Source organism: Triturus cristatus, chromosome 3_1 (assembly GCF_964204655.1).
Source record: "Triturus cristatus chromosome 3_1, aTriCri1.1, whole genome shotgun sequence".
NCBI classification, from domain to species: Eukaryota; Metazoa; Chordata; class Amphibia; order Caudata; family Salamandridae; genus Triturus; species Triturus cristatus.
In genome coordinates, this window is record NC_140583.1 from 792,232,682 (window position 1) to 792,259,597 (window position 26,916).

The following is a 26,916-nucleotide window of genomic DNA, read 5'->3' on the forward strand; positions in this document are numbered from 1 at the left end:
TAGCGTACAGTATAGTAACTCAGACGTGACTAGCATAGATTGCAGTGGCATAGAGTGGAGTGGTGTAGATTGGAGTGGCATAGATTGGAATGTCACAGAGTGCAGTGGCAGACAATGGAGTGGCGTACAGTGGAATACTGTACATCACAGTGGCGTACAGTGGAGTAGTGTAAAGTGGATTGGCATAAAGTGGAATAGCATAGAATGGAGTGCTGTACAGTGAGATGGTGTACAATTAATTGGTATACAGTGTGGTGATGTACAGTGCAGTGGCGTACAGTCGCATCTGTTAGAGTAAATTGGAGTATAATGGAATAACGTAGAGTGGAGTGGTGTACAGTGGAGTGGCATAGAGTGGAAGGGCGTACAGTGAAGTGTTGTCGAGTGGAGTGGCTTAGAGTGCAGTTAGGAACAGTGTAGTGGCATACACTGGAGTGTGTTAGAGTGGATTGGCATACAGTGGAATAGTATAAAGTAGAGTGGAGTGGCATAGAGAGGAGTGAGGTACAGTGTAGTTGCATACAGTGAAATAGCGTAGAGTGGAGTTGCTTACACTGGAGTGGCATACATTGGAGTAGCATACACTGGAGTGGGGTACAGTGAAGTGGCATAGAGTGGAGTGGCATAGAGTAGAATAGCATAGAGTGTAGGGTGTACAGTGGAGTAGCATAGAGTAGAATGGCCTACAGTGGAGTGAGGTACAGTGTAGTAGAATACAGTGGCATACAGTGGAATAGCATAGACTTGAGTGCATTGTGTGGAGTGGCATACAGTGTAGTGGTGTAGAGTGGAAGACCATACAGAGGAGTGTTGTAGAGTAGAGTGGGGTACAGGGTAGTGGAGTAGTGAAAAGTGTACAGTGGAGTGGTATAGAGTGGAATAATGTTGACTGTTAATGGCGTACAGTGAATTGACGTAGAGTAGAGTGGCATATAGTGGAATAGCGTTTATTACAGTGGCATAGAATGGAGTGTCATACAGTGGAATAGGGTACTGTGTAGTAGGGTAGAGTGGATTACTGTAGAGTGGAGTGGCATACAGTGGAGTGGTGTAGAATGGAGTGTTCTACAATGTAATAGCATACAGTGCATTGTAGTCGCATGGAGTGGCATATACTACAGTAGCGTACAGTGCAGTGAAGTAGTCTGGAGCAGCATACAGTGGTGTGATATAGAGTGGAGTGGCATAGAGTGGAGTGAGGTAGCGTAGCATGGCATAGAGTGGAGAAGTGTACAGTAGAGTGGCGTACAGTTGAATAGCATATATCAGTGTGGCATAGAATTGAGTATCAAAGGTAGGAATAGCATAGAGTGCAGTGTCTTACAGTGGAGTTGTGTACAGTGGAATAGTGTAGAGTGTATTGACTTATAGTGTAGTAGTGCACAGTGGAGTTGCGTAGACTGGAGTGTCATACAGCTGAGCAGCATACAGCGGAATAGTGTACAGTAGACTAGTGTACAGTGCAGTGGCATACACCGGAGTGTGGTAGAGTGGAGTGGCGTACAGTGAAACAGCATAGAGTACAGTGGCATACAATGGAGTGGCATACAGTGGATTGGCTTACAGTAGAGTGTTGAGGAGTGGACCGGCATAGAGTGGAGTGAGGTACAGTGCAGTGGTGCACATTGAAACAGCAAAGAGTGGAGTTTACTGGAGTGACATATAGTGGAATAGTGTACATTGGAGTTGGGTAGAGTGGAGTGGCATAGAGTTTAATAGCAGTGAGTGGAATGGCATAGAGTGGAATGAGGTACAGTGTAGTGGCGTACAGTGGATTAGCGTAGACTGGAGATGGGTAGAGTGGACTGTAGTACGGTGTAGTGACTAAGAGAGGAGTGCTGTAGAGTGCAATACCGTAGAGTGGAGCGGGGTATAGTGTAGTGGGGTAGAGGGTAGTGGCATACAGTATAATAGCTTACTGTGGAGTGGCTTATAGTGGCGTAGAGTGGAGTGTTGTAGAGTTGAGTGGCATACAGTGGAATAGGGTAGAGTGTTGTAGTGTACAGTGGAGTGGGGTAGAGTGGGTTGGCATACAGTGGAGTAGCTTACAGTGGAGTGGTGTAGAGTAGAATAATGTTGACTGATACTGGCATACATTGTAGTGACAGAGTGGAATTGTATATGGTGGGATAGCATAGTGTAGCATGCCGTACAGTAGAATAGAATAGAATATAGCACAGTAGAGTGGATTGGTGTAGAATGGAGTGATGTACAGAGTGGTGTCTAGTGTAGTGGAATGATGTACAGTGGAGTGTTGTAAAGTGCAGTGGTGTACAGAGGAATAGTGTATAGTACAGTGGTGTACACTGAAGTGCCGTACAGTGGAGTACCTAAGATTGGATTAGTGTCAAGTGTAGTGTCATAGAGTGGAGATGCTTACAGTGGAATATCATAGAATGGAATAGCGTACTGTGGTGTCTTGTAGGGTGAATTGACGTGCACTGGAGTGTCAAAGTGTAGTGCAATAGTGTACCGTGAAGTGGTGTAAGGTGGAGTGGGGTAGAGTGGAGTGACGTACACTTGATTAGTGTAGTGTAGAGTGGCATATAGTGGAGTGACGTAGAGTGGAGTGGCATAGAGTGTAATAGCACTGAGTGCAGTGGTATAGAATGGAGTGCCAAAGGGTGTAGTGGTAAAGAGTGGAGTGTGGTAATTGAAACAGACGTAGGGTCAAAGAATGTATATGGATGTAGATGTAATGTGGCAGGAAAATCTATTATTTGGTGTAAATGATAATTTTGGTAGTATGTGTGAATAGTGTAAGTAGTTTAAAGTTATAATTTTTAAAATACTTAGTTATATATTGTGCTGTGGTATACAGCGGTACATGTGCATGATAAGGCAATATGTGGTTGGCTAATGGCTTTGTTTTCCCAACGTAGATGGCAGGCATGTTGTTTTCAGCACATTTTGTCTGCGTTCTGCATTTCACTGCATTTTGGGTTAAGGTTTTAGATGTAGGTAAGGAGTAGGTTTTATTGTTGTTTCCTACCTATTACCACTTTATTAAAGTGTGAATAGGTACAGAAATGCATTTATAATGTACTATATATTTTTACAGCAGTTTACAGAATGAGTGCACATTTAAAAAAAACAAATTTTACATAGTCCTGTAATTTGTAGGTATTACCATGGTACTCCGTTAACTTTTTAGAGAAGATTTCAATGTTAAAAATGGAAAATACTCTGTAGTACACTATATTTATAAAATATAGTGTACTACAGTGTATTTTTCATTTTTACAATTTATTTGTTTTATATATTTTTGTTACTATATATATATATATCAAACCTAATACATACGGGCGAAACTAAGAACACAGGTAGCTAAAAACAACATGGCTGCCTTTCATTTTTGTAAAGCCAGTCATTAGCCAATCACATAATGACTTGTCATTGCAATACACCACAGTACTTCTGTGAAATACTGCAAAATACCGAAATTTCACAAAAATACTGCAACAACAGATAACACTACGTTAAAATGCCGAATAACTTTAAAAATACTTACCCTACTTACCTGTAGTACCCAAAAGGATCATCTGCACACAATAATGTCTATTCCTGTCAAATTTCATGTAAATACATTAAGACTTTTTCGCGCTACGTCCAATACTAAAGTCTATGGAAAATGCATTGGTGGAAAAATGCGTTTAGGACCCACCCTTATCTCTTTGCACTTTCTTGACCAGAGAATTTTGCAGGCATATTCTTCCTTCAGTATTGGAAGAATAGGCCTGCTGAGTATCGTGTAGATTCATCATATCGGCGGAATTGCTACCTCTGGTAACCTGAACAATAACAACAGATATATATATATATATTCACTTAAAAAACCATAGGTTTCACACATGTTATAGTTAGCTGTACATTTCACTCGTAAAAAACCAATGAAATTCCACGTTATAGTTAGATCAGGTAACTATAACTTGCGCGCCCACAATAAACTGCTGATGACGTCACATATTACATCACTCATGACATGGTCAGTGACATCACTCATGACATCAATGATGACATCTGAAATTACACATTGTGGATTGCGGTCGCGCAAGTTATAGTTACCTGATCTAACTATAACGTGGAATTTAATTGGTTTTTTACGAGTGAAATGTACAGCTAACTATAACATGTGTGAAACCTATGGTTTTTTAAGTGAATTTGCAAGGTTTTGTAAATGATAATTCCTAACTATAACGTGTGTGAAACCTATGGTTTTTTCAGTGAATTTGTACGGTTTTTTAAATGCTAAGTTATGTATTTATTTATTTATTTTTTTCTGGTTTTTCACTGTGCGCACACCCTGCGCGCACGGTGCGCTTCGGGCACCGTGCGCGCGCTGTGGGCGCTCGGTGCGCTTCGCGCACCGAGCGCCCACGTTGCGCAGTCCATGCCGTGCGCGCCTCCCTTTTTTTTACACAGTAACATTTGTTTTTTTCTCCCTTGTGGGTCCTTTAATTTATTTAATAAATGTGATTGTTACTTCTTTATTTTAGTTTTTATTTTTTTTTCCCGTGCGCGTACGGTAAGCTTACCGTACGCGCACTCCGCGATTTTTTAAAAAAATTATTAAATGTATTTTTTGTACTTTTGGGTCCTTCTTGGACCCCCTGACAAACACTAGGGGGTCTGCAACTCTCTTCGTTGCCCCCTTTTCACGTTCCCCACCTTTGTTTGTCAGTGCGAGAGACAGAAAATGGCGGCCGACACTTCCTGATTTCGACTGATTCGAATGTTTACAGTCATGTAACCACCAATCAGAATTGAGCTCGCGCACGGCACCGTCACGCGTACGGTAAGCTTACGTTAAGCGCACGGAGCGCGCTTACAGATATATATATTGATTTAAATGCTATTTTCTCAGGACCTACTGAACAGATTTACACCAGGCACATCCTTGACCTGAGGACTACCTCTCTGCCAAATTTCAAGTAATTCTGTTCAGCCGTTCGGGCTGTAGCTCGGACTAAAGGTCCTATGGGAAAATGCATGGGGAAAACGCGTTTTGGGACCCCCCTTTTTTCTCAGCCCCCGCTTGACGAATCCCCCCGAGACTTTCAGGGTAGGAGCGGAGCGTAGCGCCCCATTAGTTTTGAAAATTTCGCGAGGATTCGTCGACCGGCGCCAAAGTTATTCCAAATAGAATGTTGCGGATTTCCTATGGAAACACGGTCCTAACTATAACTATCTACTAGATAATATATATATATATATATATATATATATATATATATATATATATATATATATATATATATATATAGATATATATATATATATATATATATATATGATATACAGCCCTGGGGACCACCACCACCTTCCCAGGTACGGCCCGTACACAACAAAGGAGGGGGCTGTGCGGTGCCCCTTCTGGGGCCTGATGGTCCCCAGGGCCAGCTCCTGCTATGTCTTGGGGGGCCCACCCCTGGAACATAGATGTTTGCTTTTGCTTGGCAGGAGCTGTGACAACTCCCGCAAAGCAAAAGCAATCATACCACTCCCAAGAAGCGAGAGCTGTCATACCACTCCGGCTGACATGCAGGCAGGGAAAGAGATGAAAGGATTACACTCACATGCAGGGAGCTGCATTCCCAGCAGCTCCTTGTGTGCAAGAGCAATGTTGGCTCCCACAATGTTGGCAGCCCAGAAAGGGGGGCCATGCGCCCCCCCATCCCATTCAAATGTGGCTGGGCCTTGGTGGATGGGGTCTCCGGGACCAGAAATCAGTGCGAGGATGGGGGCCAAGCAGCCCACTTTCTCCAATAAGTCTGGTCACAGATATAACCATATCAGCTGTCCCTGTTGAAGCTCCACTTCTGTAAAGGACAAAGGGGGTTCGATTTTGATTTACATTTAGAAATGCATGCAAAATGTAGTATTGTGATGCCAATACTGTAAACAAATATAATTAAGCACTGAAGATAAAATAAAAATGCTAGATAACTGTGATAAAACCAGGTTCATTAATGAAAAGTACAATTTATATAAGAAAAGGGATGTTATAAGATGTCGATCATACAATGGCAAAGAAAAGAGGAATCCATGTAGCCCTACTTCAATGGTGGTGGGAGGTCACATGTTTATATTGTGAGAGGAAGTAAACACAAATGTCCAGTGAACAAGAAGTGAAAGCTTCGAAACGCGTCGGGCATTATTTTTTTGCTGCCTGTAAAGAAATTAAACATGCTGAAAGTATAGGAGCCCTGGCTCTCTTTTTGTTTCTTTGACGCGGATGAGTCCGAAAGGAGAAGAATGCGGACAATATATATTTATATACACATATACAGACTATGAATGTGCTCTTACCTGGCATCTCCAAGGATATGTTGAATTTCTTTCGCAGGGCTTGCTGCATAGCGGTCACCTGAAGTAACAAAAGGAAAAAACAAGAGCAGAATAAATTATGAGCCACACAAATCTTAAGCACTTAAAAAGTCTGTATTCTTATGAAAAAATGTAATAACTAGCTAAGGAGCTTGAAAGGGGGCTCCATGCTAAAGTGTGCATCCATCGACAGCAGCCATGACATAATCCAGTAGGAACAGACAGGAATTTAGGTATTTCAAGTCTTCTCAGCCCATGGGAGTCTTGCTCACTGATGAACAAATCTCTGCAATGCTGATGTATAGCTCTAAATCCATAACATTTATAAAGAGACTTAGGATATGAGAGACAAAAGTAGAGTAGAGTGAAAAGGTAACTTGCTTGCATGACTTACATCTGGATGCTGTAAAGGTGTTAACTTGTGCTCAAGGAAAGCATGTGAATGTAACTGCCAGTCGACTCCCTTACACTCAGTTATTGCCTACAGCAATATAAGAATGGGAAGATTGGAAATGGATCTAGGTTCAAATTATCTTAAGATACTTCATAATCGTGTTTTAAGTAGAGTGAAAGAATCTATGTCAAGGCTAAAAACAATGCAGTAAATGTACGCATATAATGATCCTAGCTTTTCCTGGATAAGAACAGCGTGATCAAATACATTGAATTTGATAACAGTTAAAAGTCAACATGTTTCATGCTTGTACTGTCATAGATGATCAAGTTTTTTGTGGCTATATGTATATATACCTAATCTTCACTTAGGGAGAGTGGGGATCCTCCCATATATGTGTTACCCCACCTCTGTGCTAAGTATACCATACGAATAGGTAACGTGGTAGACTCATACTGATATGTGTAGTTTCTTAGTGCTAGTGACCCTCCTATTTAAATATTTAAAACACAATTACGAAGTATCCATAGCCAATTTTACCTAGATCCATTTCCAATCTTCCCATTCTTATACTGGGATTCACAAAAATTTACAGTATTCCTTTGGCAAAGCTAAAAGATCTCCGTCAACGTGCCCACTTGCGGGGTCTGTTGGGTATTGCAGTGCCAGCCCAATGAGGAGCAGGCCCGATGATGTAGCATGCTACCTTCGATGGGTGACAACACTTGCTTCTAAGAGCAGACGCTCCTGGTGACCAACGACATTCTGGGTCTTTAATGTAAGGCCTTGAACTTAGATATCAGAATGGTATACCCTATTGTTATTGTTGGATGCTTAGGAGATTGTATACTGAACCTCCCAAATCTCCTTGTCCTTCTATGTTGCACCTGGTGCGCCATTGATAGTTAGGCCGCTGTGTCACCTCATTTACTAAGGAGAGCTGGAAGCATTCATATTTGGGACACATAGGTGAGATATGCGGAGAGTCTGGGCGGGTCTGGTACAAGCTAAGTTAATTGTGATCCCTGGGGAGGAGGCCTGTGGCTGAGCTCCAAACTCATCCTCACATTTGCAGGATGGAAGAGCAGCTTGAGCTTTAGACAGAAACCCAGGAATCGATTCACAAAGCAATACACATACTCTTACATGCCTTTGTGAATCACCCCCAAAACATTTTAAATGGTAATATGTGGGTTATATTTTACACCTAGGCAAGATTGCAGGGAAAAACTTGTAAAACATGTTTGGGCCCTAGGCAAAGGGGGCAGGGTATCCCTGAGCTTCCCCCTTATAGTGTCTGTGGATGCATGTTTTATTATCATGTCCCTTCCTGAACCCCTCTTAAAATGTCCCTAAACCCCTTCCATTTAGTATGTTATCCCAATTTTCCAGCCACTCCACCCTGCTCCTTCCACATTTACTACTAAAATCTATACCTACCTGTGCGGAGATCTCCGCTACAGTGGTGGAGCCCTCCGCAAAGAAATGATAAGGAAGGCTGTGGTTTGTGAACAGCATTTTGTATTATATGAGTAGTACTACTGTAGTACTAACTTATATTCTATAATATGCAATTTGTGAATACGCCATAAAGAGGATTCAGGGCAACAAAGTGATTGTCACACATAAAGGAAGGACAGATCAGCGAATCTGGAGATTACGGAGTCTATTGTAACATTGCTGCTTACTGACTAGTCTGCACAAATGTATGTAGGATCAATGTGCAGTGAGAATGTTTTCTTAAATTAGGCCTAGAGTATCTATTGCCCTGAGCGGGGAAGGTTTAGTAGTGGTGGGAAGGTGGGATAATCAGGTTTTTTTGTACCATGTATATCTGCCCAGTGGATATTGATTAATGTGCCATTACCACATTACAAACTACAGTAATTTCGCATTAGAGCATGGAAAAACAAGAGGAAACGCAGCATCTCTTGAGGGTGAAATGTTACTTTCACATTGGTGTAGAGGATCTGGTTTCTGCACGGCACTATAAATGATACCGTCAGTAGACTATTTTGTTATAAAAACTGCTAGGGAGATGGGCAATTTTGAAGGCCTACAAGTACACACATACATATGTGTACACAAATATTTACGTGCATACGGGTATGCACATTTGTCCACACATGCAGACACACACATGCTTGCAGGCACATTTTATGTTTCTTTGAAATGGATAACATTACTTTGTACAATGGTGAACAGCATTTCACACACCGAAAATGGTTCAAAAACTGCTACATCGATCAAATACCTCAGTGACAGGGATAGCATATATCAGAATGAGAAATTCATTTGGGAATTCATACTGTTTACTTCCTATTGCATGCTGGGTCAGAAAACAGAGCTCCATGAATGGGTTAACTGTTTATGTAGCTAAGGGGCATATGTATGAAGCCCAATTCCAGTTCGCAAACAGGCCGAGTCTCAGAATCGGGTACTCGCAATTTGCACACGCAATTCACATTCATTCCTATGGGCCTCTGGACCATAGGAATGAATGGGAAGGGATTCCTTAATTGCGAGTCGCAATTTGCGAGTCGCAATTAAGGAATGCGTAGGAATCACAATTATTATTGCGATTCCTACCTACATAGCAGTTTGCGAGTCCTTAATAGCGATTCGCAAAAAATCGCTATTAAGGACTCGCAAATCTGTCTTTTCATACATATGACCCAAGGACTCTTCGAAAAGTCCTGTAGATTTGATTTTTTTCAGAGGTTTTCCTTTTATACGGCTCTTCGCATGAACATTTTTAATATTATTCATAACATGCCGTGCCTATATGTAAAAAGGATGACTTGATGATAAGACAGTACCGCAAAAGGGATACTAGGGGTTGTGGGGAGTGAGAACGAGTCAATTGGTTGATATGTGACTTGAATCTACTCCAGAGCTCTCAGGGTTCCAGAGGCAGCATTAAGTGGAGGTAACCCTCATTCTTCGCCTGTGGCATCTCGAATCCTCCCACACAAGCATTATGGGAAATCAATGCCCCATCTGGAACATGCAGCAGGTGCAGTTACTCTGATGGTCATAGAGATGGGGTCTCACTGAATCCAAATTATGGCTGTCTCTTACTACCCAACCATGGAGCAGAGGGTTTATATTCTTTACCTGCATCAAAGCCTTTGTGATCCTACGCCAGCCCCACAGATACCTTAAATAACAGGGGCTATGCTTTGCATAGCAGAATCATTTAGCCAAAAGACCTGCAAACAGAGTCCTATGGGCTAACATCTTTGTTTAAGAGCTAGCCCTTCATAGCCGGAGATAATGCGGATACTGCAGTTAGGAAATGTGACTAGTTGTCTCTAGGGTGGTCTCGTATACTTGCCTTGACCTCTTCAGTTGAAGGCAGGTTAGTAATTTCCAGAGGTTCTTGCTGCCTTGATCCTGGGGATGGAACAGCATTTGTGCTTGAGGGGCTGGTAGGGCTTGATGTCTAGTGAAAGAGAGAGACAAAAGAAAACAGGTTGAACAATGGTGCAATGAAGGTTGGGTTTCCTCCTCCCAGCAGCAGAGATGTGGAAAAATGAGATCCTGAAGGCAAACCTAGAACTGCTTGTGTCTTGTTCAAGTAAATCCAAGCCTTCTGACTTATACATCATGAGCACTGGAAATAATAGAAGACCTTGCAGTGGGCACGTGAAATTCTGCTTTAACTACAATTAATATATTATCGCCTCCACTAAGAACTTGCAAGAACTCCAGGAACATAAGGCTGAGTGCACTTCTCGGTATAGTCTCTTGTAAAGGGGACCCACAGAAACTTTCAGAATCTGGACTTTAATATTGAGGAAATTGTTGCCTTTTGTACATACGCCCTGCAGAACCTCAACTATCCTGTGTTTGACCGAATGGAAATGGCTGCTTGCTGCGTCAAGGCATGGCTAAAGCGTTCAGAATTTAACATATTTTCTGATGTTTTACCCTGCATGCGGGCCTTGTAGAAGCTTTCAGAACGGAATCATTGAATGGAACCATCTCCTGCAGGGAATACCTACAATTGCTACTCTAGGACTTGTTGTTTCTGTGCTGAGATCACACAGATGGTTATCTAGCTTAAATCTCCTGCTCTCTGATATCTGACCAATGACTTCAGTAAGAAACGCAGCAGGAGAGCATGGAGAACACCACACCCACAAGGTCGGACGATTGTCGGAAGTATTTACGTGAGGGGTGGACCGCCTCTTGGGTTTGTCTGTAGGTGAGACAGTCATACCAGCTGCACTCAGAGCCGCAATCCGAGACTCAATGTCAGAGACCTGAAAGCCAAAAACAAATCAAGGCAACAGAGTTCATGAAGAGCACAGCAAAGAAAGGTACAGGCATGGCAATAACGAGACATGCAAGGCTTACTGTAATTATTCAGAAAATGGTACTATCATGGTGCATGATCGATAGCGAGATTAGAGGGTTTTGAAGAAAGCTGTTATTGATTCTGAGAACAACCTGCAAAGTGTGAGATTTTTCCCTATAAATATCACTTAGGATTGATTTCTGGCATATGCACCGCCGAGACTCAAGGAGCAGTCCAATGTGCAACAGGGGCAGCTGACCACTGAGGACAGGTAGGGCAATATGTGGCCGCTGCTTCTGATTACCATGGGTATTGACTGTCCTTGCTGGGTCCATATTGATATCTAGTGTGTAGGTCTGGAAATTATCCTGAGAATTGAATGATATCATGCTGTCCACTGCCTAGCTCTTGCTGTAGCATGTCTTTGGGTGACCTTGATAGACGCTCAAGGTGACTACTAGACAGCTGCGGCCCGTGCAAGTAAGAGAGGTGGAGTTGGGATAGAGGGGGGATTCGACAGACGACCACGAGGGAAAATTAAATAATAATACATTTTCCCTTGTCGTCGTCTGTGGAAGTACACCCCACCCGGCCCCACTGCTCCTACCTGCAGGGGCTGCGGCTGCTACTAGTCTTTTGATAAACTAATAACCAGTTTCCTTTTACAATGAACTTAGGTATTGTCTGTCCGAATTTCTCTCTCTCTCTCTCTCTCTCTCTCTCTCTCTCTCTATATATATATATATATATATATATATATATATATATATATATATATATATATATATATATATATATATATATATATATATATATATATATATATATATATATATATATATATATATATATATATATATGGATATGAAATGGGCCCGATTCACAAAAGTAATCTGAGACAAAATCCTTACTTTACGACTTTCGGTATTCATTTTTAGTTCTTTCGATGTGAAACATATATATCAAGTTTCCTTTTCTTATAAAAATTTGTATAATTGTCCTGTTGCTGTAAACATTTATATTATATTGAGTTCCCTCTTCTTATAAACAATAATCAATAGTTTATACATTCTTACTATGCATTATCCAAAATGTTTGGTTCTCATAATAATATTAGCCGGATTACATCGCCAAAATAATACATTTCGGAGATGCCTAATGTAAGGCCAATACTGCCTGCATTCAGATTGGGGGCAGACGATGAATGTATTTCCTTCAAACCAGGGAAAAGAGGGGGCATAAACCAGGTTTCCTTTGGTGACAGTTTCCTGCCCTGTGGACAGCATCATGGGACGGTGTTTGACTGATAATTGCAACTCACTAAGGCATTGTGGGGGATTCTTACTAACACCTCTTCATTAACAATAACATACTGAGATAGTACATGAGATGAAGCTGGACGTATACAACACGCTTCCATGAGTGTGCAGTGATTACCACACCTGCCTGACATGTCCGTTCAGCAAGAGCTCATGATTGGACAACAGGGCTGTCCGCCAGGCCGTACCTCGCTCTCTGTCTGCTGTACCAAAGCAGCAGACGACGCAACGCCAATTTCCAGCTCTGAAAGCTCCGAGTCAGTGGTGCCGCTCTGCTGCGCCTTCTCCTCCAGGATCTGGAGCCTTCTTTCCAGGCCGTATGTCTTGCCGGAGGTCAGGTACACCTAGAAACAAGGGTACAACGGGATTGAGCTCTGGGCCCCAAAACTGGACAGTGAAGCAGAGGATATTTTGGAGCAAAAACCCCATCCGAAGTTGAACTAAAGGATAGTAGCTAGGATGGAGCACCTACCATAGTAGCGCGGATGGCGCACCTATCATAGTAGCGCGGATGGCGCACCTATCATAGTAGCGCGGGTGGCGCACCTATTATAGTAGCGCGGGTGGCGCACCTATCATAGTAGCTAGGATGGCACACCTATCATAGTCGCGTGGGTGGCGCACCTATCATAGTAGCGCGGATGGCGCACCTATCATAGTAGCGCGGATGGCGCACCTATCATAGTAGCGCGGGTGGCGCACCTACCATAGTACCTAGGATGGCGCACCTATCATAGTAGCGCGGGTGGCGCACCTACCATAGTAGCGCGGATGGTGCACCTATCATAGTAGCTAGGATGGCGCACCTAACATAGTAGCACGGAAGGCGCACCTATCATAGTAGCGCGGATGGCGCACCTACCATAGTAACTAGGATGGCACACCTATCATAGTAGCGCGGGTGGCGCACCTATCATAGTAGCGCAGGTGGCGCACCTATCATAGTAGCGTGGATGGCGCACCTATCATAGTAGCGCGGGTGGCGCACCTATCATAGTAGCTAGGATCGCGCACCTAACATAATAGCACAGAAGGCGCACCTATCATAGTAGCGCGGATGGCGCACCTACCATAGTAACTAGGATGGCACACCTATCATAGTAGCACGGGTGGCGCACCTATCATAGTAGCGCAGGTGGCGCACCTATCATAGTAGCTAGGATGGCGCACCTATCATAGTAGCGCGTGTGGCGCACCTATCATAGTAGCTAGGATGGCGCACCTAACATAGTAGCACGGAAGGCGCACCTATCATAGTAGCGCGGATGGCGCACCTACCATAGTAACTAGGATGGCACACCTATCATAGTAGCGCGGATGGCGCACCTATCATAGTAGCGCGGGTGGCGCACCTATCATAGTAGCGCGGATGGCGCACCTATCATAGTAGCACGGATGGCGCACCTATCATAGTAGCGCGGGTGGCGCACCTATCATAGTAGCTAGGATTGCGCACCTAACATAGTAGCACAGAAGGCGCACCTATCATAGTAGCGCGGATGGCGCACCTACCATAGTAACTAGGATGGCACACCTATCATAGTAGCGCGGGTGGCGCACCTATCATAGTAGCGCAGGTGGCGCACCTATCATAGTAGCTAGGATGGCGCACCTATCATAGTAGCGCGGGTGGCGCACCTATCATAGTAGCGCGGGTGGCGCACCTATCATAGTAGCTAGGATGGCGCACCTATCATAGTAGCGAGGATGGCACACCTATCATAGTAGCGAGGATGGCGCACCTATCATAGTAGCGCGGATGGCGCACCTATCATAGTAGTTAGGATGGTGCACCTACCATAGTGGCGCGGATGGCGCACCTATCATAGTAGCGTGGGTGGCGCACCTACCATAGTAACTAGGATGGCGCACCTATCATAGTAGCGCGGGTGGCGCACCTACCATAGTAGCGCGGATGGTGCACCTATCATAGTAGCTAGGATGGCGCACCTAACATAGTAGCACGGAAGGCGCACCTATCATAGTAGCGCGGATGGCGCACCTACCATAGTAACTAGGATGGCACACCTATCATAGTAGCGCGGGTGGCGCACCTATCATAGTAGAGCGGATGGCGCACCTATCATAGTAGCGCGGGTGGCGCTCCTATCATAGTAGCTAGGATCGCGCACCTAACATAGTAGCACAGAAGGCGCAACTATCATAGTAGCGCGGATGGCGCACCTACCATAGTAACTAGGATGGCACACCTATCATAGTAGCGCGGGTGGCGCACCTATCATAGTAGCGCAGGTGGCGCACTTATCATAGTAGCTAGGATGGCGCACCTATCATAGTAGCGCGGGTGGCGCACCTATCATAGTAGCGCGGGTGGCGCACCTATCATAGTAGCTAGGATGGCGCACCTATCATAGTAGCTAGGATGGCGCACCTATCATAGTAGCGAGGGTGGCGCACCTATCATAGTAGCGCGGGTGGCGCACCTATCATAGTAGCTAGGATGGCGCACCTATCATAGTAGCGAGGATGGCGCACCTATCATAGTAGCGAGGATGGCGCACCTATCATAGTACCGTGGATGGCGCACCTATCATAGTAGCTAGGATGGTGCACCTATCATAGTAGCTAGGATGGCGCACCTATCATAGTAGCGCGGATGGCGCACCTATCGTAGTAGCGCGGGTGGCGCACCTACCATAGTAACTAGGATGGCGCACCTATCATAGTAGCGCGGGTGGCGCACCTACCATAGTAGCGCGGATGGTGCACCTATCATAGTAGCGCGGGTGGCGCACCTATCATAGTAGCTAGGATCGCGCACCTAACATAGTAGCACAGAAGGCGCACCTATCATAGTAGCGCGGATGGCGCACCTACCATAGTAACTAGGATGGCACACCTATCATAGTAGCGCGGGTGGCGCACCTATCATAGTAGCGCAGGTGGCGCACCTATCATAGTAGCCAGGATGGCGCACCTATCATAGTAGCGCGGGTGGCGCACCTATCATAGTAGCGCGGGTGGCACACCTATCATAGTAGCTAGGGTGGCGCACCTATCATAGTAGCAAGGATGGCGCACCTATCATAGTAGCTAGGATGGCGCACCTATCATAGTAGCGCGGGTGGCGCACCTATCATAGTAGCGCGGGTGGCGCACCTATCATAGTAGCGAGGATGGCGCACCTATCATAGTAGCGCGGGTGGCGCACCTATCATAGTAGCGCGGGTGGCGCACCTATCATAGTAGCGCGGGAAGCGCACCTATCATAGTAGCGAGGATGGCGCACCTATCATAGTAGCTAGGATGGCACTCCTATCATAGTAGCGTGGGTGGCGCACCTATCATAGTAGCGCGGGTGGCGCACCTATCATAGTAGCTAGGGTGGCGCACCTATCATAGTAGCGAGGATGGCGCACCTATCATAGTAGCTAGGATGGCGCACCTATCATAGTAGCGCGGGTGGCGCACCTATCATAGTAGCGCGGGTGGCGCACCTATCATAGTAGCTAGGATGGCGCACCTATCATAGTAGCGAGGATGGCGCACCTATCATAGTAGCGAGGATGGCGCACCTATCATAGTACCGTGGATGGCGCACCTATCATAGTAGCTAGGATGGTGCACCTATCATAGTAGCTAGGATGGCGCACCTATCATAGTAGCGCAAATGGTGCACCTACCATGTGCCAGAAAAAGAAAGATCACAAATTAAGAAGCAGTCCTTTAAGTTATTGGCATGTTAAATGCATTTAATAATTAAATAATCAGTGATTATACTATTTACTTGATTAATGTGTGTATTTGTCTGTTTGGTCACATCGGGTTGCATGTGTGTCATGCTCCTGTTATACTGCACGGTCTGATCATTTCTCACAAATGAAATAAATGATGAATTGATCTGAGAGATAGATTACACACTATGACCATGCTCTAACTGGTGCAATCACATCTTTGGTGCTGGGGAAGGAAGTTGCTGTCAACTCGACCCTGTTTCTTATATGACACTGCCCTTGACCTTAAATCTTGCAGAGGAATCATGTTAGAAGAAGCCTCCAGGTGGGCAGTTTACCTCCAGGCAGTGTGGCATGTTATGGTTTGGGATGATGTTGGTGTTGGTAAAGAGTTAAGGGATAGTAATCAATGCTTCAGTTTAGGACTTACATGGATTGGGTAGAATTATAAGGAAACAAGCACTGGAATAACAATGCATGCCTTGGAGGGAGCAGGTAGGCCCTGATAGCCCCCATGAGTCTGGGCCACACTTCTGGGAGGGCAGCAGAAGCTTCCTTCTTGGACAGAAGCCCCTTTGAAGAACGGTGTGCTATTCCACGCGCTGTGCTAGCAGTGGGGTACCAGCAGGCCAGGCATGACTCTGCATTGATTGAGTTGTGTGTGTGTGTCAGGGGCGTAACACAGGTCCCTGCAACCCCTGCAGTGCAGGGGGGCAACACTTGAAGGGCCCCCCAGCACTTTAGGGGGTCTCCATTCAGCCATAATCACATTCTGTGGGGGGGCACGGTGGTTGGTGTGTGTGTGTGTGTGTGTGTGTGTGTGTAAGGTGTTTTCCTGGTTTGGAACAGCATGTGCTCTAAATATCAAAAACTAAGTTCATGGCACAGCTGTGTGTATGTACCAGTACTGGAATAGCAGAGGGGGCGGCAGGTTAGGATTGGGATGGGACTGACACAGTTGTGTTTAGGGTCAGCTAACTGTCACCACCTGTGTTCCAGTGAAGAAAGGGAACGCCTGCTTTTGTTGACAATGCATGCAAGGGCCAACACTCGATAGTTCCTTTGACTCTCGTAATTATAAAATCTGCCCACTGCTTAAAGCACTTCAGTGGAGACATGGAAACTGCTGTAATGTCTGACAACTGATTTCATTCCAGACCTGGCTTTAGGGAGCGAGGCTGATTAGACAGCAGCAAATCACGAATGTGCCTGTGAGAAAATTGAACAATTGATACCAAATATTGGGCGCATGGTAGGCATATGTGTGGAAATTTAGCTCGCAAACTGAACATTATCTGCGCCATCTTGCCTCTCCCCAGCGCTACGCACAGCGAGCACACGTTAGCCATTTTGGGCACCCCACTCTCTCCCCCGCTCATTTTCAATCGCCAGCGCGTTCCCCTGACACTGCAAGCATCCCCCGCGCGCCGGCCACCCCCGCTCTCTCATACAGGCCGTAAACCCTCTCCTTCTGCGCGACCCTGCTACGGAACCACATCCGACCGACATCCCATACATGGTCGTGCCTCTCCTTTGATAACCCCCTTCCTCTGCGCCCCATTGTCCGAACTGGTCCCAGGCCATCACCTAGCCCTGCGGATGCAGTTTATTGCCCCTACTGTAAGGGAAACACCCCACATCAAAGGGATTACAGTAGATCAAAGCCCCTACCCCCTGAGACCCGACCGGTCACACACACCCCCGGGAATTGGCGGAATACCCTGCTGCGCGATAGCCATCTCCTACTGCGGGTAAGGTGGGAACTTCTACTGTAGCTATGTGTGGGATCGGATCTGAGCCGGGGCTTCAGGGGATGTTCTCTCATGCATCAAGGGAATCTCAAGAATGTACTATGTGTAATAAAGCAATAAACCTGTGTATAAGAGACCAGGTCTCAGAGATGCAGTTAGAGCACCTCGTGACGATACCTTGCTGTCTGATCTGATGTGTTCTGCTCCGACGGAATAAAACTTTGTTTCCTGCCTTCCAGTCTCCGGCGCCTGCCTCTTTCATTGGTAAATTATCGAGTGGTATGAGAGGCGATTACCGCCGGGCAAATACTTGAAAGGTTATCGATTGAAACTGCCGCTACCATTTAACAATTGGCGTCCCAAACGTGGGGCCCATCAGCGACACGTGGATCCAGTGGGAGAGGTCCCGACGACAGAGTGAACGACTGCAACGATCGGGAGAGCTCCTGCCCAATAGACCCTCGTCTGGCAGCCGATCATCCGAACTTCACTGGTTCCGAGCAGACCTCTCTCGAGTGATCTACGGTCCTGACTGGGAACCATCAGGAGTGCCGCGGCAAATACGGAGAGTAGAGGACGATCGGGCGCTGGAGGCGGAAGACGAGAAACTGTCCACGCGGTCCGGGTAAGGTCGTGATACACGACAAATTGCGAAATAATTGATTGATTGTTTGAAGTTTTGGAAATACTAGTATTGCTCATTGATTGTTCTCTTTGAGATATTCGCTGTCTACAAACGGGGAGGAGTAGAAATACTCTCTCTCTCTCCCTTTGCAGATAGTGAAGGGTAGGTAACGCAGACTTTTGTCCCCGTTGTAACCCGTCGTGCCTATCTTTATCTCCCCACTGATTGATTGTCCGAACATTGATTGTTTTGAAGAATAGTGCTCTTTGAGATATTCTCTGTTTGCAAATAACGTAGAATAGAAATATTCTGTCTAGTCTTTGCAAATAGTGAAGGGTAGGTAACGCAGACTTTTGTCCCCGTTGAAACCCGTCGTGCCTATCTTTATCTCCCCATTGATTGATTGATTGATTGTCCGAACACTAGTTGTTCGATATTGGTTCTTTGGAGGTATTCTCTGCTTACAAATAACGAGGAATAGAGAAATTCTGTCTAGTCTTTGCAAGCAGTGAAAAGATAGGTAGTGCTGACTTTTGTCCCCGTTGAAACCCATCATGCCTATCTTCTCCCCACTGATTGGTAGTTGGTTCTGCCCGGACCGCTTATTAGAGGTGAACCATCCGGCTCCACTGGAGGGCACCCCTAATAAGGACATGTTCACTAAATATGGACTAGTCGCCGTAGCTTATAGCAAGCTGTGGCATAAATATACCAAGAAGGACCCCGAGAGTCAGTGGCCACTGATGGGATCCTTCGACGACCATAAGATAGAAGCGCTAGAAGTAGCTCTGCGTAGCAATAAGACGACGCCTACTATGCTTGACAGTATTGGCATGTGGCGCAAAGAAGCAACGCAACGGAAAAAGAGGGAAGAAGTAAAAGCAGAAAAGGAATTACGAAAGGCAGCCCACCTTGCCGCTAGAAGGTTAGAAGAAGAAATAAAGGAGAGAAGGGAAACTAAACTAAGGCAGGAGCCCGAAACATCAGGCCAGTACGCTGTTAGGACCCCTTCTTTGCTCTACCCTGAGTTGTCCTCCAAGCAGCGAACGAATGACGAATTACTGTTAGGTCCCCCGATCATTTACATGCCCCCTCCATATGCACCCTCCCAGTCAGTAGTGCAACACCCACCACCCCCAAACACGAGCGAAAGCAGTACAGGGGCCTCGGTCCTCACGGCCTCCGCGCCGGCTGAGCCTCTTGTACTGAACCCAACGTCGGCTATAACGTTAGATGACCCTGAAATGAGACAGAAAGAGTCCACCAGAATGAATCGACTAACAAAGGACGAACGAGCAGGAATCGACAAAATAGTAAAGACACTAGTGGAGCGAAAAGAAAGTGAGGAGTATATAACAGACGTGTATAACTCGTATGCCGACAGCCGCAGACGACACTTTGTCGTACGGCTCTGTTATCACGCCCTGAATGCATATGAGGATAGATACCACGATAAAGGTCCCGAAGGCTTAGCGGCCCTATATAGGAAGGTAGACATCGGAGAAGAAAGAGAGGGCGACGTGACGAACCTCTTCACTCGTACACTCGAGGTCTACCGACACCTTAAAGAACATAGACAGACCACCAAAGCAGAAACCCCCATAGCGACTAAGCCCCAGGAAGGAAGGGCTGATGCCATGATGCCCATCAAAGAAGCTGCCCCCTACTGGGTCCCCCCACGAGGTCAGGGAACACATGACGACATCAACCACCAAGATGCGAAGGGAAGGGTTGTATATAACTGGGTCTACCAGCCGTGGGACCGGCAAGATATTTTGACCTTTAGAAAAACTCTACCCGACTTGAGAAAGAACCCGACTGCCTTCTACACTGAACTGGGTACAGCCTTAGGCTCAACGATAATGACTTTAGCAGATATCGACTTGTTCTTTGGGCTATGCCTGCCGGCTGATGTGTGGAAACAAATCCGGAAAGTTGACCACGCTGAGCCGTTCGGATATACCTGGGTACAACTCGATACCATAGATAAACAGCGAGAACCAGGACAGAAACCCCCGAAAGCCATATTAGAGCTCCCAGACAAGATTGTACAAAAGCTGAAGACTCTAATCCCAGAAAGAAAGGTAGACTGGTCGATAGTGACGGCTTGCCGCCAGAAACCCCAGGAGGATGTGTCTGAATACTTCTCCCGATTCGAGACTGTGTTTTCCGATTACAGTGGCCAAGACATGACCACCGCAACCGGACATCACCTCTTTGTCCAGAATTATGTGAAGGGTCTGTCACAAGAAGTTTCCCAGAAACTACAGACCAGCGAGAGTAGTTGGGCAGCCTCCAAACCCGCAGCAATTCTCCAGATGGCCCAATACTACGAAAACCAGAAAAACGAGAACGATAGGGCGTCAGAGAAGAAGAAAAAGGAACTAAAGGAGAGGGTAATGATAGCACAGTTGCAAGGGGTGACCATAGGAAGGGAACCCCCGAAAGAGAATTACCAACCAACCGCCCCTAGAAAGCTACCCCCTAGAGACCTTACCCCTACACCCTACAACGGACGGAGAGACTTAGATGGGAACCAATGTGCGTTCTGTAGAGGGTTCGGACACTGGAAATCCCAGTGCCCGGTCCTTCTGGAACTTAACAAAAATAGGGATCCCAGAAACACCGCATATGACCCCAGAAATAGAGGACAGGGACGAGGGCACACGAACGACGCCATCAACGACAGGCCAGGCAGACCAAACACCTTTGATCGCCCCCGACAAAACCAGTGTCAGCAGTCCGACTACGAAAGCACTCATGACTTCGCATAGGACCGCCAGGGGCAAGGGAGGGATCCAGTCGAACTCCGTGTTGACCAGCAAGGTCCTTACGTCACCGCTAAGGTCCTGGGCACGAAATCTCCATTCCTGGTAGATACTGGGGCGACACGTAGCGCGTTATCTAAACGACTGATTCCTAGGGCACCCTTGTCTGGCTCACACGTAACCTCAATAGGCTTCGATGGAACGCCCTCCACTAACCCCTTATCAGCACCAATCTCCTTTGACTTAGACGATAACGTCACTGACACGACCTTTCTGCTCTCCTCCAACACCCCCGATGCTATTATGGGACTTGACTTACTAAAACATTTTCGAGCTACCATCAGATGCTCCCCAGACGGAGTTCGGGTCATCTTGCACGATAACCCAGATCTGTCCAGACCCTGTCACACACGACGTATGCTCTCTATAACTGATGCTGACCTGTCCCTACTCGACACATTACCTTCACATCTATGGGCTAAAACCGACTCAGATGTAGGGCGCATGGTGATTGACCCAGTACACATAACCGTCCGACCGGACGCAGTGCTCCCAAAGCTTCCACAGTATCGGATATCGCCTGAAGGCGAGAAGGCGTTGGTGGAAATCATCGAGTCCCTAGTTGATTCAGGAGTGGTAGAAGAAGTAGTCAGTAATGTTTGCAACAGCCCTATCCTACCCATTGTTAAGAAGCAAGGCGAGGGAGATGAGAAAGCATACCGCTTTATTGTTGACTTACGAGAAGTTAACAAAATAGTCATACCTCAGTACCCCGTGGTCTCAGACATCACCACCATCCTCACCCTGATTCCGTCCACTGCCACTACCTTTACCGTTATTGATCTCAAGAACGCATTCTTTTCCATCCCCATCCACCCGGACAGCCGTTACCTCTTCGGCTTCACCCTAAAAGCCCGTTCATACAGATTCTGTAGGGCACCCCAAGGCTACACTGAGAGTCCCAGCATTTATAGCCAAGCCCTCAAGAGACAACTAGATGCAGTCCAACTACCCGATGGAGTAGTGTTAATACAGTACGTCGATGACATCCTTTTGGCGGCCGACACCACTCCCCTTGCAGTCACAGCCACCATTCACCTTCTCCGCTTCCTCGCGGAGAATGGTCACAAGGTCTCCAGGAAGAAATTACAATTCTGCCAACCCCAAGTAACATATTTAGGCCACCTACTATCCAAAGACGGGAGAAAACTTACCCCTGACCGAATTCAGACCATCCTAGAAACCCCTGTTCCCAAAACTCAGAAGCAAGTACGGTCCCTAGTAGGCCTCACCTCCTTTTGTCGACAATGGTTGCCAAACTTCAGTCTTATCGTAAAACCCCTGCTTTCCCTGCTGGCTAAAGATGTCCCCTTCCCCCTCCCTTGGACACCCGAATGTCAATCCTCCTTCAAAGAATTACGAGACGCCCTCTGCTCAGCCCCAGTCCTAGGAACCCCAGACTACACTAAACCTTTTTCCCTCTACACCCACGAAAGGGAGGGGTGTGCGTTGTCTGTCCTAACCCAGTCCATAGGCCCTAAACAACGCCCTTGTGCCTACTTCTCTGCCACTCTTGACCCCGTAGCCAGAGCTTTGCCCGCCTGCCTTCGAGCAGTGGCCGCCGCCGCTGTCTCTATCCGGCAAAGCGAGGGGATTGTGCTCTCGAACTCCCTCACTGTATTGGTACCCCATGCGGTTGACACCCTCCTGAACCAAACCAAGACTCAACACCTGACTAGCGCACGATTGACCGGTTACGAACTGACTCTGCTTGCACCCCACATCACATTGAAACGATGCACCACTCTGAATCCAGCTACTCTACTACCACTCCCTGACGCTGACCCCAGTGCGTCCCCTATACATGACTGCGTGACCCTCACCGACGAACAGACCAAGAGTAGGGTTGACCTCCGAGATACTGCCTTCCCGAACCCTGACGGAGAACTGTGGGTGGATGGCTCATGTATCAAGCTCCCCGATGGCACCACCTCAGCTGCCTATGCAGTCACCATGGCCCGAACAGTTGTTGAGACAGCCCGCATCACACAGCGATCCGCACAGGCGGCGGAACTAATAGCTCTCACACGAGCATGCATTCTGGCAGCAGGGACAACCGCAAACATTTACACAGACAGCCAGTATGCCTTCGGGGTAGTTCACCACTTTGGGCTCTTATGGAAAGAGAGGGGATTCCTGACCTCTCATGGCACACCCATCCTGCATGGAGATCTAGTCTCTGCCCTGACCGAAGCAGTCCTCCTACCCACACGGCTGGCCGTGATCAAATGCCAGGCACACAAGAAGGTGACAGACATTATAGGACAGGGAAATGCACTAGCTGACATTACTGCCCGAACCACAGCCGAGAATAGGTCCACGACCCGTATGTACGTGACCAGGTCACAAACTGAGAGATGGAAGGATGCTAGGGAAACGATTAGGGATATCCAACTAGCCAGCACACCTCACGAATTAGCTGAATGGGCCCGGGTGGGATTGAAGGACGATGACGGTTGCTGGCGAACTAAAGACTTGAACAAATGGTTGCTACCAGACTCATACTTGATCCCCATGCTGACCATGGCACACTCCCCCGCACACATAGGGTCTGCCCCCATGATCGAACTCGTCTCCAAAGTCTGGCACAACGACAAGATCCCAGACTCAGCCAAACGTCTGGTCCAACAATGCCTAGTATGCCTCCAACACAACCCTGGGAAAGGAACTGCTGTACCCCGGGGAGGGTTTGGGGTCCCCAATCACCCTTTTGAAGTCCTACAAATGGACTATGTCCAGTTAGAAAGGTGCCAGGGTTTGAAGTACGTACTTGTTGTTGTATGTGCCTTCAGCAAGTGGGTGGAAGCCTATCCAACCCACGACAACACCGCTATGACTACTGCAAAAGTACTACTGAAGGAATTTTTCCCCCGATACGGCCTTTGTCGAATTTTGTGGAGCGACAACGGCCCCCACTTCGTAGCCGAAGTTATCCAACTCATCTTAAAAGGGTTGGGTGTAAAACAGAAATTCCATGCGGTCTTCCATCCCCAATCTGCAGGCCTGGTTGAGCGACACAATGCCACATTGAAGCTTAAGATAGCAAAAATAGTCGCCACCACAGGACTAAGATGGCCAGACGCTCTCCCACTAGCATTGCTATCAATGCGTTCCACCCCCACCAAACACCACTTAACCCCCTACGAGGTCGTCTTCGGGCGGCCCATGAACCTTTGGACTGCACCAAAACCAACATCCATCCACGACGTCCCGGACGTCCTCATGTCTGATTATCTGTACAATCTAACTAAAACGTTGTCTGTTATCCATCAGCAGGTGCTGCACGCCATTCCCGATGTTTCCAGGGGCCCCGGACACGACATCCAACCCGGTGACTTCGTCTTAGTGCGTAACTTCCAGCGCACCAAGAGTCTGGAGCCCCGGTGGACGGGCCCCCTGCAAGTCCTGATCACCACCCGAACAGCTCTTCGAGTGGAGGGGAAACGCAATTGGCTGCATGCACACCACTGCAAGAAGGTATCACCGACCCTGACAACCACGGACAACATCACCGCCCAAGAGGAACTTCTGGACAAAGACCGACCATCCCTGAGCCGCTGCCCGGATACAGAGACACTTGAATTGACTGAATATCCCGATCCCACTGTGCCATCCAAAGAAGGGTATAACTTGCGACGAAAGGAGAGAACTTCGGCTAAGCAGACCACAAACTAAGTTAAAATCTCAGAGCGGTTGCCTAGTCCCCTCAAAGGCCATCAGGAGAGAAACTAAACAAAGTCTGTGGTTCTGCCCGCTACCGAGTTCCTTGAAGGTGATGGAAGCGCCCGACACGAAGATGATGGAAGCAACCAGACGTCCGAAGACCTACTACAAAAACCCAAAGACTGACAGAATACACAGCTCGAAGATTATTATACTTTTCGTCACCCTTCTCTTTTGCCTTCTCCTCATGGTCACCTTCTGGATCATGGAGGAGAGCGCCCCTGCTCATAGGACATTGCTGACCACCGTCCAACCTACCACCATGAAAGAACACCATCTGATCTCACTTTCACCCCAACTCCGAGAAAGACGTAAGGAGTTCTGGAATAACTCTTTTGTGCAGTTGCTCCACCAACACAATCTTGCCGCCAACGCCACTAACTGCTGGATCTGTGGATTGCTACCACATGCCACTGGGCACTCAATCCCTTTCATCCCTTCACCTTTTTCTGTCCATGGTTCCTGCCTCGCCTGGCTGATCCTCCTGCAGGAGAGCTACAAGGACAATGCCACTTCCGGCAAAACTGTGTCACACTTCTACCATGGGTTCTGGCTGAACAAAACTGGAAAAACCTCTGCCCTCTTCTGCCCTCTGAAGTCAAACACTTCCTTCCACCTGGACATCCCTGCCAAAGAACGAGTTGAAATGCAAGTGTTCAACAACCCAGCCAGACCTACCTTCTCTTACCTCCGGAAACGAACGGCCGCCACCCTGACAGTGGCCCTAACCGTCGTCAACATCACTGGATTTGTGTGCCTCGAAGGCCTAGGGGCGCAGCTGGTGGGCCACAGCTCCTGCCTCATCACCCGAACATTGGACTCAGTCGATCCACCCTCCTTTGTTGCCTCCCCGAATATGTACTTCATCTGTGGTACTAAGGCCTACACCTGGCTCCCGAAAGGTTGGGGAGGCACCTGCTACATTGCTTTTGTCCTTCCCCCGACATTTGTGGCTCCAGCAAACCATCACCGACAGAAACGTGCCAAAGACATTGTACAAGCCGACTCCACCGGAGCACAGTTCCTGGATGCAGTAAAGGGACTCGTTCCACTCTGGGGTCCAATGGTAAACAGCCGTGCCATCCGCCACTTAACCCAGGCAGTCGAAACAGCAATGAACATTACAGCTGGCGCCCTCGCCAACAACACTGCTGAGCTTCAGGCCGTCCGCCTGGTGGCTCTTCAGAACCGCCTTGTTCTAGATGTGGTTCTGGCTGATCGTGGAGGAGCATGCCGCATCATTGGGTCCAGCTGTTGTACCTACGTACCGGATAACTCACCCTCAGTCTACAAAGCAATTGAACACCTCCACAGACTTTCCGCAGAGGTCCATCAGGAGCAAGAAGGGTGGTCACTTGGGAGCTGGTTTTGGGACACTATTAAAAGTTGGGGATGGAGGCTGTTTTCATTTATCCTAATACCGGTTGTGATACTATGTGGATGTTGCTTGGGGATTCAGTGTCTGCCACCTTTATGTTCGCTTTTTATGAACTGCATCTGCCCTAAGACTTTGAACTTTGAAACAGAGCGGATGAAAGCCCTTTATGAGGTGGAAGTCCGTAGTATTATGGGGATAAATCCGAACTAGACAAGCTGGCGAGATATGTTAAAAGGGAGGACTGTGGAAATTTAGCTCGCAAACTGAACATTATCTGCGCCATCTTGCCTCTCCCCAGCGCTACGCACAGCGAGCACACGGTAGCCATTTTGGGCACCCCACTCTCTCCCCCGCTCATTGTCAATCGCCAGCGCGTTCCCCTGACACTGCAAGCATCCCCCGCGCGCCGGCCACCCCCGCTCTCTCATACAGGCCGTAAACCCTCTCCTTCTGCGCGACCCTGCTACGGAACCACATCCGACCGACATCCCATACATGGTCGTGCCTCTCCTTTGATAACCCCCTTCCTCTGCGCCCCATTGTCCGAACTGGTCCCAGGCCATCACCTAGCCC

The 26,916-nt window shown here is 47.2% G+C and overlaps 1 protein-coding gene across 5 annotated transcripts in view; it reads right to left on the reverse strand.

Moving 5' to 3' along the window:
- The window catches only part of MLPH (melanophilin), a 445,337-nt gene that overhangs the window by 39,719 nt on the left and 378,702 nt on the right, over positions 1-26,916 (reverse strand). For all 5 annotated transcript variants that reach the window (XM_085645088.1, XM_085645087.1, XM_085645086.1 and 2 more), the window contains 4 exons: positions 12,532-12,687; positions 10,897-10,989; positions 10,059-10,166; positions 6,310-6,367 (listed from right to left, as the gene is read on the reverse strand). In XM_085645088.1, coding sequence (XP_085501214.1) covers positions 6,310-6,367; positions 10,059-10,166; positions 10,897-10,989; positions 12,532-12,687 — 415 coding nt within the window. The remainder of the gene's footprint in view (positions 1-6,309; positions 6,368-10,058; positions 10,167-10,896; positions 10,990-12,531; positions 12,688-26,916) is intronic.